A 16046-nucleotide genomic window follows, 5' to 3' on the forward strand; every position below is an offset into this window, starting at 1 on the left:
AGGTTCTGCACTAAGCTGGTTTACATCTTATTTATCTGATCGTTTTCAGTTTGTTGACATTCATAATGAATCATCCTTACATACTAAAGTTTGTTTTGGAGTTCCGCAAGGTTCTGTGCTCGGACCAATCCTATTTATTCTATTTATGCTTCCTTTAGGTAACATCATTAGAAATCACTCTATAAATTTCCATTGTTATGCGGATGACACACAGTTGTATTTATCAATGAAGCCAGAAGAAAGTAATTAATTAACTAAACTCCATAACTGCCTTAAAGACATAAAAACTTGGATGAGCACCAATTTCCTGATGTTACATTCAAACAAAACTGAAGTTATTGTTCTTGGCCCCAAACAACTCAGAGACTCTTTATCTGATGACATAGTTTCTCTAGATGGCATTGCTCTGGCCTCTAGCACTACTGTACAAAACCTCGGAGTAACATTTGATCAAGATTTGTCTTTTAACTCACGGACTGCATTTTTTCATCTGCGTAATATTGCGAAAATTAGGCCTATCCTGACCCGAAAAGATGCAGAAAAATTGGTCCACGCTTTTGTTACCTCAAGGCTGGATTATTGTAACTCTCTATTATCAGGTAGCTCTAGTAACTCCTTAAAAACTCTCCAGCTAATTCAGAATGCAGCAGCACGTGTACTAACAGGAACTAAGAAACGAGATCATATTTCTCCTGTTTTAGCTTCTCTGCACTGGCTCCCTGTAAAATCCAGAATTGAATTTAAAATCCTACTGTTAACTTATAAAGCTCTAAATGGTCAAGCTCCGTCATATCTTAGAGAGCTCATAGTGCCATATTATCCCACCAGAACTCTGCGCTCTGAGAACGCAGGGTTACTCGTGGTCCCTAAAGTCTCCAAAAGTAGATCAGGAGCCAGAGCCTTCAGCTATCAGGCTCCTCTCCTGTGGAATCATCTTCCTGTTACAGTCTGGGAGGCAGACACCGTCTCCACATTTAACACTAGACTTAAGACTTTCCTCTTTGATAAAGCTTATAGTTAGGGCCGGCTCAGGCTAGTTAGGCTGACTTAGGCCTAGTCTGCCGGAGGACCCCCCTATAATACACCAGGCACCTTCTCTCCTTCTCTCTCTCTCTCTTTCTCTCTTTATCTCTCTCTCTGTCTCATTGTGTCATACGGATTACTGTTAATTTATAATGCTGATCTGTTCTGTACGTCATCTATTGCACGTCTGTCCGTCCTGGAAGAGGGATCCCTCCTCAGTTGCTCTTCCTGAGGTTTCTACCGTTTTGTTTTTTTTTCCCCGTTAAAGGGTTTTTTTGGGGGAGTTTTTCCTTATCTGCTGTGAGGGTCCAAAGGACAGAGGGATGTTGTATGCTGTAAAGCCCTGTGAGGCAAATTGTGATTGTGATATTGGGCTTTATAATTAAAATTGATTGATTGATTGATTGATTGACATAATGCAGTATGCATCTCATGGCTGAACAATATGTTTTCAAAGTAGCGTCGGAGTCACTTCTCATATGGTATGGAAATTTAATTTTAATGATAATGATAACAGCTTCACAAATTGAATTCACTCCACATTAATTAGTGACATGAATGGACGGAAAGAAATGTTAAATCAGCAGTGACTGGACTAAGGGAAAACATGATCTGAAAGAAAGAAAAAAATAGTTCATACATGTATATCCAAAGCCAACATAATAGAAACAAATCTGGAATTTGTATCATCAAATGGTCAACCTACAGGTTTTTAGAAGATGGGGGAATGAGAGTTTAGTATAGACCAAGTATCACATTTTGAGATCATTTAGACAACCCAGTAATAAATTTGCCTACCAATGATGGTTAATGATTGTGTGCAATTGAGAATTAAGCAAATGGTTCTTTCATATTTTGTGTTGACTTCAATGTGTAATCTCACTTTCAAGTGACTAAAGATCAGCATCTCTTACCTGGGGTCATTTGCTTCTATTACAGATGGTACAGATATGTGGCTTAAAGCAGGTCTCCTTCAGGGTCAAACTGACAGCCGTGTCATGTCACAAACCTCGCCAACAGGTGGCAGCAAACTGTTCAACTCAGCCAGTCAGGGAACTTCATTCAGAAAGGGAAAGCTGAAAGGGGACAGTCACAGCTCCCGCACGGCAACCGGGAGCCTTTGTTGCATGTCATACCCCTTTCTTTCTCCTCCTCTCCTATTCACCTCCATACTGTCTTCTAATTAGTGATTTGAGCAACTTTAATTTTAATCTGAACATATAAGAAACCAAACCCATAGAGGCAGGAAAACCATAGGTCAATAATGGTACAAACACACACACAGAAACAATACTTTAAAGTCTATCTGTTGCTTTTTACTATAGCCATTTTAATCTCTATCTCAAGGGTAAAAAACAACAAAAGTCTTCTGTAAAAGGTGACACATTAACATGCACCTGGCTCTGGATAACATCTGTTGGCTCCAAGATGACCTGCAGATGACTTTGTTCACGCAGGGTTTGATACAATCTCCTCCTTCATGGAAAATGTCAAAGTGGTCACTGCTATTACTGTAAGAGGACGTAGCAGCCCAGAGAGGGAGTCTGCATTCTACAATTAAAAATTCAGTGGATATTTTAATGGGTGATTCAGGCATTTTCTTTAAGAATCAGTACTTTAATTTTTTGGTTGTTTATGAGCCGACAAAGAAACAAAACAGCAAAGGATTCATATTGTTCCTGGAAGTGTGGAGAACGTTTTAAAACAATGCACGGGGGTGTCAGATTCATTTTAGTTCATGGGGCACATACAGCCCAAATCTATTGAGTGTGCCTGACTATTAAAATCACTGCATAATAACCTATAAATAACAGCACCTCCAAATCTTTCTCTTTATTTTATTTTCAATATTCTGAGAATGTTAATCCATTTACAAAACAAATTCTAAACATCCTGAGATGCCATAAGAAAAATAAGTGCAATTTTATCATGTCACAATATATCCACATTCAGTCAGTCTTTTACTCACTGTCATTACATGTGCATTTTTCCATACACAGCCACCAGTATTGTTTAAAGATAGACGTCTGATACATATTAGTTTGTACTGAAGCTGCTGATTGATATTTTGCACAATGTTCAATATCTTAAAATATGACCACAATTAGTACTGTTTTATTTTTCAGAGAACTGTATTCTGGCCAGGTTGGAAGAGCCTCTGAAGCAGCATTTTACATGAAGTACTCACTGTTTGACTTGCTCTTGAAACCTGGCACCTCTTAGCCTTCACAAGTGCATCAGTACTAGGCTAGGTGTGCAGAGTCATCCAGTGGGCCAGATTGGATCTTAGGGAGGGCTGGTTCTGGCCTGCAGCCCTTATGTTTGACACCCCTGGGATATCAGATTTACAGACAATATAACTGAGGTGTTAACGGAATAAATACATTAGGATCTAGTTAGAACGTTCTGTACAGAGGGACTTCTTATAAAGTCCTAAGCTCTGACACAGTCCCGAGGTCAGGGGTCTCTGAACTATAAGACCTTAATATGACCATCAGCAACATATGAGTACATAAACTTTTATGAATGAGTACTGTACCACCATAGGGAATAGAACCATTAGACTCACGGCTGTGTTAGTGCCTTGCTAAACCCTACTGCTCCATGCAGGCCCTTCCCCGGTGGGCGTGAGTAAATGGCCCCATCCCTCTCTAAATATAACTCCCCTCCAAAACAGAAAGCGAGAGAAGGAGGGAAGGCTTACTCACCCAATCAGAAGCGCTCTGAAAACTTGTCAGAGAAGATTTTTTTTTTCTTTTTTAGGATACAGTGTGTGCGTCTCGTACCGTTTTGATCCATTTTGTGGCCCCGGGTGGTGCTGGTAAAGCGCGCAGCGGGAGGGCGCATTGTCTGTATGCAAACTGGACGGCATGGCTATTGTATGCGTTTGGGCATATATGGAGGCACCGATGGCTCGGAGGATACAGCCCGTCTGAAGTCTCAGGAGTGGAGAGACGCCCTCGGCTGTGTTGTGCGCGTTTCTCTCCTCCGACTCTCTCTCGTCACTCACCGCTCTGGTCCGTCGCTATGAGTTGCCTGGATGTAATGTACCACCAAAGCTATGGGGCGCACTACCTCCCTGCAGCGGCGTACAAGGCGACCTACTATAACCACCATCACCAGCAACAACAGGTGAGATATTCCTCATGCAACTTGTGTAGCGACTGGGTGACACAACCTTAGATAAGAACTGTATTTTCATTTCATTAGAGGACATTTTAAGAGCGCGTGCCATCTTGGATCAAAATGAACTCTGTGTCCAAAACTTAAACAGCATAACTAACTGTACTAGTATTAGTTATTTAAGTTACAAAGGTAGTACAAAGTACTACAGAATATTTAACACTAAGTTAACTTTGGGGATAAGGCATACCATAAAGTTTGTGATTTATCTATAATAAAAGTTACTGTAGGAATATGTTGTAGATTTTTTTTTAATGACAAATCATTTCGCTTTTACGCATTAAGTCTCTCTATATCGACTGACTGCTCTTAAAGGCACCACCTCAAACTTTCTTCACGCCTCATACACACACCTCTTAACTTCAATTTTGAGTTTTGAATGATTAAATTCCAGCCCGAGGCTCGGCATTCACCTCAGGTCAGGCGTGATGACACGAAACTATTAATCCTGCGGTCAAATGGTGATGTAATGACAGCCGGTCAGTCACTCAGGAATGTGGATGAGGCACACTGAGCTTTACAAATAGTCGGAATGCAGTATGGGAAAAAGGAAAGTCATTTTCACACACACGAGCCGCTTATAAAATGATCACTGGTATGATGCTTGGAAATAGTTTAGTTGTGATTTTATTGAGTGGAAAACAACAGTATTTTACCAGCATTTGTAATAAGATTTGGTTCTTTATTCTGTTTAGGCTCTACTAAAATGTATTTTTCTGCAGTTTTATTCAAATATACTTTATTCCATGGATCTAAAAGTTGTTCTCTCTCTGTCTTTTCCCTCAGAAGAGGCTGAGTGTTTACAGTAAGATGCAGGAGTGTATGGAACAGCAGCAGCAGCAGCAAGGAGGAGGAAGAGGGATGCTCTCCAGGGATCAGGGCCTCCGGCAGGGTTCTGCAGCACCAGTGACCGACTCAGGCCGTAGATCCACATCCAGCTCAGAGCTCAAGGACAGTACTCAACCAGCAGAGGCGGAGTACTTGAGCTCCCGGTGTGTTTTGTTCACCTACTTTCAAGGCGATATCGGTGACGTGGTAGATGAGCACTTCTCCCGCGCTCTCAGCCAGTCCAGCACCTTCAACAGCGAGACCAAACCGATCAGAGTGACTCAGCCGTCTCCCTCAGCCGCTGCTGGCTTATGGAAAGGTGAGGGTGGGAGACAAATCTGAACTAGATCTCAAAATACTTTATGTGTTTGATCCTTATTATTATTACAGTCCTTAAAACACTGGAATTGTTTTTCGATATTTGTTTCAGATGGTGCATCTCTCTCTGAGGGTCAGAGCAGCTCAATGTGGAACACCACCTATCCATCCCAGGCCAGCCCGTGCCTCCCATCTGTCTCTGTCTCGGTCCACCCGGACTTCTCCTCCAGCCCCGTTTCCTTCAACCACCCAGATGGATCTCTGTGGGCCGACCACGTGCTCTCCCAGGCCAGCCTCCCGCCTCCGGCTGCCCTTTCCGATAGCTGGACCTACAGCCTGAGCCCCCAGAGCACAAGCGGTTACCCCAACGTCCACAACGTCTACCATCCTCACCCGCACCCCCACATCCACACCCGGCACCACCACCCCATGCTTCACTCTTACCCGACCCACAGCCCAGCATTGGATCCCAGGTTTAATCCTCTGCTGCTGCCCGGCGTCAGGAACCAGAACCAGCCGACCACCAGCGCAGGGAGCTCCCCACACAGCGAGGGGGTGAAGACGGAGATGGACCCTGGCAGCAACAGCCCCGTCACGGCTACCTCTGTCACCTGGACCCCTCCAGCCCTCCATGGATCCTTGGAGGTGTATGACTCAGGTAGATACGAAACAAATTCTTCATTCACGGACTTGCAAGCATTTGTTTAACTTGTTGTGCAGTAAGTGAAAGTAAGCACAGCAGTAACTTTACCTTCTGTCTTCCTCTCCCGCAGCTCTCGATCAGACCAAAGCAAAGACGTCAGTTTGGTTCTAACTGGTGCACTGACATCAAGACGGAATATCAATCACACCAAAAAGGACCTACTCTGTGGCTCTATCAATGTATGGCTGCAACACCAGCACTGTAATGTACAATGTAGATAAAAGGCTTACTGTAGCAAAGACTGTGAGTCCTGCACTGTCCACACAACTTATTATGGAGATGAACTCAGGCTTTGGACCTAAATGACGGCGATCTACTGCTTCTGCTGCAGGTCGAGGCCCTCGAAGAGTGATAAAAACAGACTACTAGCTTTAAGGATGGGGGGCCTCTTCTTCTCTGTGGGCACAACACACCATTTCTTTTTTCATGCAATGTGAGACCAAGTGGTTCTGTTTCAAGAGCTTGATTTTGATCCACATTTTTTTGTCTGTTTTTTTTTTTTTTTTTTTGTACAGTAAATGTTTGCAGACGACTGTAAATGTATTTTGTGTGTACAGTTTTGCCAAGCTAAGTTTTTGTTTGCTGGATGCTAAAATTCTTGCCTGAATGCTACTTTACTATTTTTGTCTACGGGATTGTGTAGTGTAAATATTGGTACTGTATGTTTAAGTAATAAATTGTTGAACTGTATTTGAAAATGGTTGTTGTTTTTTTCTCAGACATAAATTTACTAATGCCTTGTGTGTGATATATTCAAATTCCTTTTCCATTACATCCCATAAAATGATTGGTGCTTCTTCTCCTGTAAAATCAGAGAAAGTCAGTTTCCTTTCACAAAAATCAAAATTAATGGTGGAATATTTTCAGTCAGAGTCAGATGTTCTACTTTTTCTCGTCCAAGCTTACGCACTGTGAACTCAGACAGACAGAAACAGCAAAATAATTCATGTGATGTGGCATCAAACATCCTGCTACTCAGAGGATTTGATCAAACCAGAATATTAGCCTTGTAACTGTAACTAAAATAGCAGTTTGTTGAACTGTAAGGAGGTTATTGTTATCATCAGCAAACGTAGAGATTTGTTCCAGTTCTTTACATCTCAGACAACCTCCAGCAACTGGTGACTTTTTATTTTCAGCACCGTATTCTCAACCCAACTGACCTGGGCTCTTGCTCAAAATAAGGATACAGGCATCACTGATTTGCACAGTACATAATAACTTTAATAATCCATGTACAAACACAGCTAAAGCAGCCAGGAGCTGAGTTGTAGTACAAAGGGAAGTGAGTTGCATTCCACAGACAGTTATTGTAAGACAACATGCCTGTTGTCTGTGTCCACACAAACACACATGAAAACATACGCACACACAATCCCAGACTGAGAAACACACACCAAAGAATGCATTTCCTGTCTGGACAGGAAGTTTGTCAGTGAGTGGCAGACTACTCAGTCATTCAAAGACATGAGCAAAAATATAGATTTCAGGAAGACCTACCAAGGTTAATAGAAGTTTTAAGCTGTGTCTGAAATCATTCACTCATTCACTACTTCCTTCTCACTATATAGGGAGTTCTATGTAAAGGACCATATACAGAGCTCATCTGCAACATGAGAAAAACAAATTAATAAATAAAATTACAAAATACTTTGTGGCCATTTCTTATGTGAGATGCGCTGCTCTGCTCACATTAAACATGGACCTATTACGTAATAACGTTACACTGGCAGACAGACAAGGAAGAGAGCAGCGCCATATCAACCTGTCCGACCAATGTCAGTAATTTTCTGTTTAACCTTTTTTTGCATTGAAGTTTGTTTTACCAGTCAGTCATGTAATAACTTGTGTATTCAGCATATAACGTTATGCATGATGCCATTATGGTACAAATCAGAACCACTAGAGACTCAGCTTGCTAACATTAGCTAGCGTTATAGAGTGTGCCAGTAAACCCAGAACTCCGTTAGCACTTTTAGCACTTTCGGTTCTCTAGTCTAAAAGTCAATACGTTTTTTGAATGGGATTTTGGTAAAATGCCTCAAATAAAGTCTGTGGTTAACAAAAGCTTAAGCGAGTTTCAGGTTTTGTTCTAGGACATAAAACACGTCAGTAAACACCCTACTTGTGAATTTTGAAGCTTTTACGTGTCGTAAAAAAGGCGGTTGCTTACAAGTTGCTCAATACGACTACAAACCCTGTTGGGGACATTAAATGTCATGACCCCCGTACAGGCGAGAGTGCTGGCAGTCCGCCATTACAGCTTCTTATTTAGCTTAAACAGTCCAATTTCACCATTTTACAATGTTTTTAAAACAAAGCGGCCGAAATCAGATGAAAGTGAAAGCTTAGTGGTGGTGACGTTAAGAGTCATGCGACCGTGGAGTAGTCATGTAGTCCATTAAAGCCTAACATTAGCTTTTTACTTCTCGCGATCGCATTTAAGCTTCAAATGTGGTATGAAAAGTGTTCATATGTGAAGATTATCTCACTGAACAAAACCTGTAAGTACCATGAACATGTGTTAGCCACAGAGCTTATTTTCTGACATAATCCAAAACGCAATGCAAAAATCACATTCACTTTCTCTTCCGGGGACCAGCACGATGCTAAACTTCCGGGTTTTGATGTCAGCCCTGGCACACTCTATTAGCCCTACTCTGTACAGTAACTGTTAAGCACTAGAGAAGATCAGTTGCTGATTTATTTTTATGTCTTCGGGGATTGACGACTATACATTAAACTGACAGTTTATTACATGACAAAGAAACTGGTAAAACAAACTTCAACACGTACAACAGGTTGTAATGGAGTTGCTCTCTCTCCTCTTGTCTGTCTCGATGTCCATCCCATACAGTCCATCTGTTCCCTTGGCACAATGCATAATGGGATATATTGCTTAGTGGGTGACCATTGGTTGTACACTACTTTTCATGGTGCATTGTGGGATACTCTGAGTCCACTATATAGAGTATAATAATTCCAACTATACATCTGGTCATCACTACAAAATGGTGAATTTGCTATGTCTACAATAGCAAATCTACAATGTTCAGTGATATCAGCTCTGAAAAGAAAGTCGCTGCTTTAAATCCATGTTTCAGGCTCGGTCCAGTGTCAGGACCATCGTGACATAATCAACAGCTGGTTGACCTCTTGCAAGCATGGCTGTATATGTGTGTTTGTGGATTGGTATAACTAAGGCTACCTTCAGAAACATATTTTAGATTTAAGTCCAGTCATTCAAGGACAGCTTGTCCAAGCGGGGACAAAAGCTATGTCTCCAATTTCGTAAAAAGCTGATTTTTGGTTTAGTTTTTAAGGTTAGGGTTAGGGAAAGACTTGGATTAAGGTTAGGCAAGTAAGGGTTAGGGTTAGGGGTTAGGGGTCAGTCCAGGACATGGATGCAAGTCTGTGTAATTTCATCAAAAGTAACCTTAGAAAACCTGTGCCTGTGCGTGTGTGTGTGTGTGCACTGAGTGGTCTGACCAGGTGGTATAATCAGTAGTGGCAGCCCACTAACATTCCAGACTCCACTCTCCCATCCTCTAAACAGCAGTACTTCAAATCTGAACCCCCAGCAGCTGCGTTTCCATGCAGACTATCAACAAAATAATAACACATCCAAAGAAGCACCTGAGTGGAAAAACCTAATTTAATGCTCAAAATTGATGATATCTGTTCATTACCAAGAAAGCATTCTTCGTCCACTAAGTGGATCGGGTTGTATTGCACTCGATTTTTAAGATTTTATTGAAATTCTACAATAAAGTGTAATCTAATCCACTCAGATGGGTTGTATGATGATAGATATCACCAGCAAATGTAATTAGAAGTTTTTAGAGGGGCAAGTGAATTTGGATGTTTGGCTACGTTCAGCAAGAATCGTCCACAAATGTCTGATAATCACTCCAATGAAGTCCATACAGCATTCAGTGTACTACCATATGTGTCACTGCCAATATGTAAGTTGGTGTATTAGCATTAGCAAGATTCGATGGACAATACTCAGTTTGAACAATATTTTCAGACACAAAAGTATAACAACAACCTGGGGAGAAATGATACTTACTGTAAGCAGCGAGTGAGTGTATATTCGTGTTGGTTATGTCATTAAATATGTTGGAAGTGAGGGAGTTTTATCAGGACCATGTTCTATAATAGTTTCGATCATTTTTACTTGAACACTTTATGAACATTCGTTTACTGTTCCAAGGGAATGTCTTAGGCTGAAGTTACATGTTCTCGTGTTGTTGATGTGTGAAAATACTGCCATCTAAATTGAAATGTATTCATTGTTATAGTGTTAATTTGCTGTATGATATTCACTGTTAAACCATCTATCAGGGTCTTCAATACATCAAGCATCTAAGATTCTTAGAGACAGAGTGAGAGAGTGAACATAGATTTTCCAGCACAGTACGTCCTCTCCTCTCCTCTCCTCTCCTCTCCTCCAGAGCTCCTAATTAGCATTAGCATGTAGCCTCTGCATCAGCATGTAGTGTACTTATATGCTAACAGGCATCCCACCGGCAGCCTTGGAGAGTCACCACAGGCACTTCCACTGCAGGAAGAACACTAAGCTATAGCAATACAGAGCTGGAAGCTATGTGAAAGTGAATTAATATGTCATTTATAGGAAATGGGATAAAAATGAGGCAGTCAGAGATTTAGGAAATGTTGCATGTGTAGGATTAGGTTTTAATTAAAGTTTAAATAGCCAGTGGTGCTGATATTGATATCTTTATATCTTCAAAGCAATAATTGCTGACACTGTCATACAGTATACATGGCTATTCATGACTGTGAAAAACAATGTTCATTTAATGACGGCATTATAAACACAGTCTGGTATAGCTTTGCAAATGGATACATTTTATGTTTTTAAATCTCACTTACACTGGCATATGTCAGATAAACCCAGTTACAAGCTCAGGCACACACTCACCAAACACACAGCCATGTCTCCATGCAGAAAAGACACCCAATGAAAAAAAGGATGAAACCAGAGCCAATATGGAGCTTTAGATCCTCATCTCCTTCTGCCATGATTGCCTCTTTTCAAACCAATATCCATTTCCTTTCTGTAACAGAGAATTGCATTAATTTTAAGAAATCCAAGGAAACAGTTGTATTTTCTCTTTTATTTTTCTTGGAATTCACATTTTCTTTTGACCTGAGGAGCCCCATTTGAACTTTTTATGATCCTAGCTCAGACTGAACTTCATTCCATTCCTCTCATTGCTGCCCACAAAACCTCAGTCTGGTTCTTATCCTTTTAATTTACTTTTTTTTTCCCTTCTTTTTTTTTTTCCAAAATGTGTAATTTCTTTATTCAGAGGTAGTGCAGAGGAAAGCTGGATGGGAGGAAACACCAATGTTTCCCAGGCCTTCAATTACTGAACACAAGGCAAAGTCATAGTAGTCTGAATAATGCCATCTAATTCAGCCTGCACTCATGTTACTGGTTCAAAGATAGATAGATAGATAGATAGATAGATAGATAGATAGATAGATAGATAGATAGATAGATAGATAGCTTTGTATCACGGCCATGAAAAATTGATTGGCTGTTGTTCTCTGCATCTGTCTCATTTATTGTACAATATTGTGGTTTGCATACAGTATGATGTAAAAACAAATATACTAATTTATATATATATAAAACCTATATTTTTTCATTTCTAAAACTAGTGCAATTCTCATTCACAACATTCCGAATGACCGATTGCTTGACCTCTGGTATTGCTGTTGGCAGCTTTCTCAAGAACTGCTCATCCATGCAACTTCACATTCAACACTGCATGTCCTGGAGTCCTGGGTAATACACCTGCCAGTAGTCATCCCTAGCAATGCAAAGAACCAACAGCTAGATCTGGGACCAGACTACTACTGGAAACAAAAGCATCCATTCCAAAAGTTACATCGCTGATGGTTGAAATGTTTAACATCTCGGTCTCTTTTTCTTCATCTGTTCTTGAATGCTCTGTAGTGAATGATGAGGACCAAGCTGTACCCAGCATGCTGTTTGGTTGTTTAACAAGTCCCCTCTCAATTACAGTGTGTACATGACACACTACTAATGAATATGTCCCATTGATCTCAAGAGCTGGCACTCAGCACTGCACTTTCTTGGGTTCTCAGCACTGCATCCACCAAGTGTAAAGTCAATCAGATGGACAGATGTTGTGAGAATCAAAGAACAGACATAGACAGAGACTCCTTCCATTTTAGTTAAATGAAATTTATTTCCCATGTAATGACATAAAACCACTTAAAAAGGTACAGATTTAAAAATAAATGACTACAGAGCCCAACTACTGTAGGCAGTTTGCAAATGACCATACATCGAACAACCTCAGACATAATGTTACCTCTGAATAGAAGCACACGAAGATGTGACTGATGAACAGCACAGCAGATAGCTGATCTTTATGTAAATGTGAATAATTTTTTGACGTAATGTGATTTTGGAAATTCAAAGGTAGTGTCCAGGGTATTTGTGACCAACTATTGAACTGAACTGAACTGAACTGAACCGAACTGAACCGAGCTGAACTGAACTGAAATGAGTGCTGAAGAAAGAGCCAGAGTATAGGAGACAAAAAACAGATGCTGGAGGAGAGTAGCAAGTTGGAAAAAGTCAGAGTCCACAAAAAGACATGAAAAGAAAGAGTAGAAGAGAGAGTGAAAGCTGATCAGTCATAACACGGCCCGCTACACATTCCAGAGTAATTGAGCGGATGATTAGTCTCACAATCAGCAACACAACACCAGCTGTCTGAACACCAAACTATATAAATACAGAGATCAGGGGAGGAGAGGGGAGGAGAGGAGAGGAGAGGAGAGGAGAGGAGAGGAGAGGAGAGAAAATGCTAAAGGAGAGTAAAAGAGGCATATGGCAATCATAATCTCCCCTCGCTCCCTTTTCTTCCCTTTTCCTTTCAAACATCTTTTTCTCACTTCCACGAGCGAGCTCCACGCCTACAAATCACTGGGGTAATTAGAGCTAATTTGCCCTCCTCGTGCGAGTATTAGGGGTATTAGGGGTATTAGCGAAAGGCTCGGCTTTCACCACTGTGTTTGTGTCAACAGGGAAGCCTAATGAAGCATGCTGGGAGTGTCAGAGAACACTTGTCCTGCTGATTACACTCGATTCGCAAAGTCTTCTCTGTTAAATGATACCTGGCTGCTCGTTAAAACAACAGAACACCCAAGGAGAAGAGAAGCTGGCGAAAGAACACTATTATTAGAATTAGCATTGGGATTAGAACAATAAAAGTTATATTATAACATTGCCGTTTTTTTCTCTTTTCTATCTTAACTACCAATTATGTGCCTAATGCTGCAGGTCCAATTAACAAATCATGTGGGTCCAAACAGGACTGACATTAAACCTGTATAAGCTTTCTAATCAAATTTCAATTCCATTTGATCGTAACAGTTTCATCTAATTTTATTTAGATTGGATTAGGCTATAATGATACCTTGGTGGAAAGGGGTCACAGCACAAGAGAGGAGGCAATAAAAAAACTGCTGAGGATAGGAAACAGAAAAAAGGATGCAGAAAAATCTAAAAGCAGAGGTAAATGTGTTTTCAAATTCATACATTTTATCCCCATGGTCTAAGAGAGTCCAAAATTATTAGTACACATGAGCAACTCTCTCCCAAATCCAAAAACTAGAGTATTAAAACTCAAATTCGTGATGTCATAGTACATAAAGTCTGCAGCTGCTTCATAGACAATCAACTGGGAAACATGTTCTAGATGACACTGAGAGCACCCAGGGGAACGTTCTGGGTATATGGGTACATTTTCTGTTTCACGACTGAGAACACAACAAGAGAATAAAGCTAATTTGTTTATTAAAAAAAAGACAACAAACATTCTGCGGGTCCACAAAATCAGTCTCCCATTCATTGTCTATGGAGCAGCTCCAGACAATACACTTGATGACATCACAAGTTTGAGACTTACCTCTCCTAGGGCTTCCTAGGTCATGGAAATAAACATATTGGAAGTCTTAATTTAGGTGACGTTCCCCTATGAACCAGTTCACCAGTACCACCTACAACCAAGAAGAAAATGGATCATGAAGCTCCAGTGTAAACACAACAATTTGGAAATGTTGTTTTCAAATTTGCAATATGTTTGATTATGGTTTATACTCAGTAATGATGTAATATGCTGGTGATATATCATTTAACCAAATTCTCCCCAATATAATTATCTTTTCCTCTCACGATAGGACATTTGCCATTGTTGGACTCTGCCAGTAATGATAAGAACCAAGTTAGGCAAACCAAGCTTTCAACTTTGGTCATGATCAACTGTTCCAGGTTTTCTTTGTTTGTTTGTTTGTTTTTAGTTGTGTTTTTCCATGAAAACAGCCTCCTGCTGCTGCTGCTGCTGCTGCTGCTGCTGCTGCCATTGGACACAGGGGTTAATGAAAGCTATGAGACTGAAACACAACATAAAATATCAGAAAATCAAAACACTTGAAAGATGGTAAAATAACGCGGTCTCACTCCGAAGTCATCGAAATCCAGTCCTCGAGCAGTGACTTGCGGCGTCAGACATCAACAAACAAAGCCGTCCTTTAGCATCAGTACGATACATGGCTAGTCGCTGTTATAGTTTAACAGTGCTCTGCAGCGTCAGGGAGGAACGCGGCAGGACAAGAATGAGACTTAAGGTGGCTCTAACAAACACCTACTTTCCCCCGGGAGAGCGGTGTTCGCATTACCTAAGATTATAAAGCCAAACCCTGTTCTTTTTTTCCTAAACGTAACCACATGCGTTAGATGTTTAAGGAAAAAAAAAGTCAGTTCATGGTGTTGTACTGACATTTATTTTGAAAGAGACTGTATGTAAACGATGCATTTCCTGTGAGAACGGAAGTGTATTTTGAAAATAGACAATGCATGTAACATGACATCCCTCAACAGCCAACGCACCCAGGTTACCTTGAATGTCATATCTGGACGTGGAAAGTCCATAACCAAACATCGAAATACGACGAGGTCAGAGTGACAATGTGTTGGGTAAACTGCTCTGTAGAAACAATGGGAACTGCAGAGTAGAAATAAACATGTTTGTAGCATGGTACAAAGAACTGTTTTGGTCTCTACTGTATACCGTAGTCCCTCCTTCATGACAGCTGTACTGTATTAAGGCTTAAAGTTATGCATAATCAAGGGTGCGGCCGCTTTGACCGACAGGCAGTCTGTGAGGCATCACCACAGTCTGTGAGTCAGATCCACCCCTCCCTCCTCCACAGCTCCACCCTTTCATCTGAAGTTGGTCACTTCTGGTTCCAAAAAACAAGATGGCGACAGCTAAAATGCCAAACGATAGACTTAAAAATGAGAGTTCACAAACCAGTACATGACATTTTAAACAGTCAGTGCGTCTTTGATTTATCTTTTATCTTTCCTTTTGTCTTTATATTTCTGTACAGCTACTGTGGTGACTACATTTGGAGTGTTAATTATCAAAGTATTAGACAATATTAGCCTGGATGACAAAGCTAACCTTCTTTCAGAGACACCAGCACTGCTCACTGTGTTGTTGTCTCACTGAGAAAGGAATGCACACTGAACAATGCCTAGAGCTTCACTTTTATCACTTCATGATGTTAAATTAGAACTGGAGGCAATGAAAAGGTTTTGTAACAGTTTCAGCGGAGCTGGTGTTTATATGTGTAGTCCCATATGACACTAGGGAGGGAATATTTGCAGAGGTCCATGATCCCGAGCATGGCGAGCATGAGGCCTGTTGGAGCTCCAACAGCCGACGGCAGGCTGTTAAATCAAAATTCAATACACACTCACACTACGGGAAAAGATCAACATTTACGGCTGTTTACAATGTACAGCAAGAACATCCACCCATAACACAGGCCAGCCACATTCCTCAGCCTGCCCACACACAGAGAGGCCAGGATACGTGATGTTGCCTCCCCTCGCCATATTTCAGAAGATGGATTT

General features: G+C 40.9%; 1 protein-coding gene across 1 annotated transcript; it reads left to right on the forward strand.

Moving 5' to 3' along the window:
* The first annotated feature begins 3721 nt into the window (after window positions 1–3721).
* On the forward strand, window positions 3722–6564 carry vgll3 (vestigial-like family member 3). Its single transcript, XM_049593837.1, has 4 exons — window positions 3722–4155; window positions 4993–5353; window positions 5465–6010; window positions 6126–6564. Exons 1-4 carry the CDS (start codon window positions 4051–4053, stop codon window positions 6164–6166), a joined length of 1053 nt encoding a protein of 350 aa, XP_049449794.1. The 5' UTR covers window positions 3722–4050; the 3' UTR covers window positions 6167–6564.
* Window positions 6565–16046: the final 9482 nt, after the last annotated feature.

Source organism: Epinephelus fuscoguttatus, linkage group LG13 (assembly GCF_011397635.1).
Source record: "Epinephelus fuscoguttatus linkage group LG13, E.fuscoguttatus.final_Chr_v1".
NCBI lineage: Eukaryota > Metazoa > Chordata > Actinopteri > Perciformes > Serranidae > Epinephelus > Epinephelus fuscoguttatus.

What these genes read in the sequence shown, in the direction of transcription:
- vgll3 (XM_049593837.1), top strand. Translation starts at nt 4,051, where the DNA reads ATGAGTTGCCTGGATGTAATGTACCACCAAAGCTATGGGGCGCACTAC. An exon ending in CGCTGCTGGCTTATGGAAAG is followed by an intron (nt 5,354 to 5,464) that starts GTGAGGGTGGGA and finishes TATTTGTTTCAG; the next exon opens with ATGGTGCATCTCTCTCTGAG. An exon ending in CTTGGAGGTGTATGACTCAG is followed by an intron (nt 6,011 to 6,125) that starts GTAGATACGAAA and finishes CCTCTCCCGCAG; the next exon opens with CTCTCGATCAGACCAAAGCA.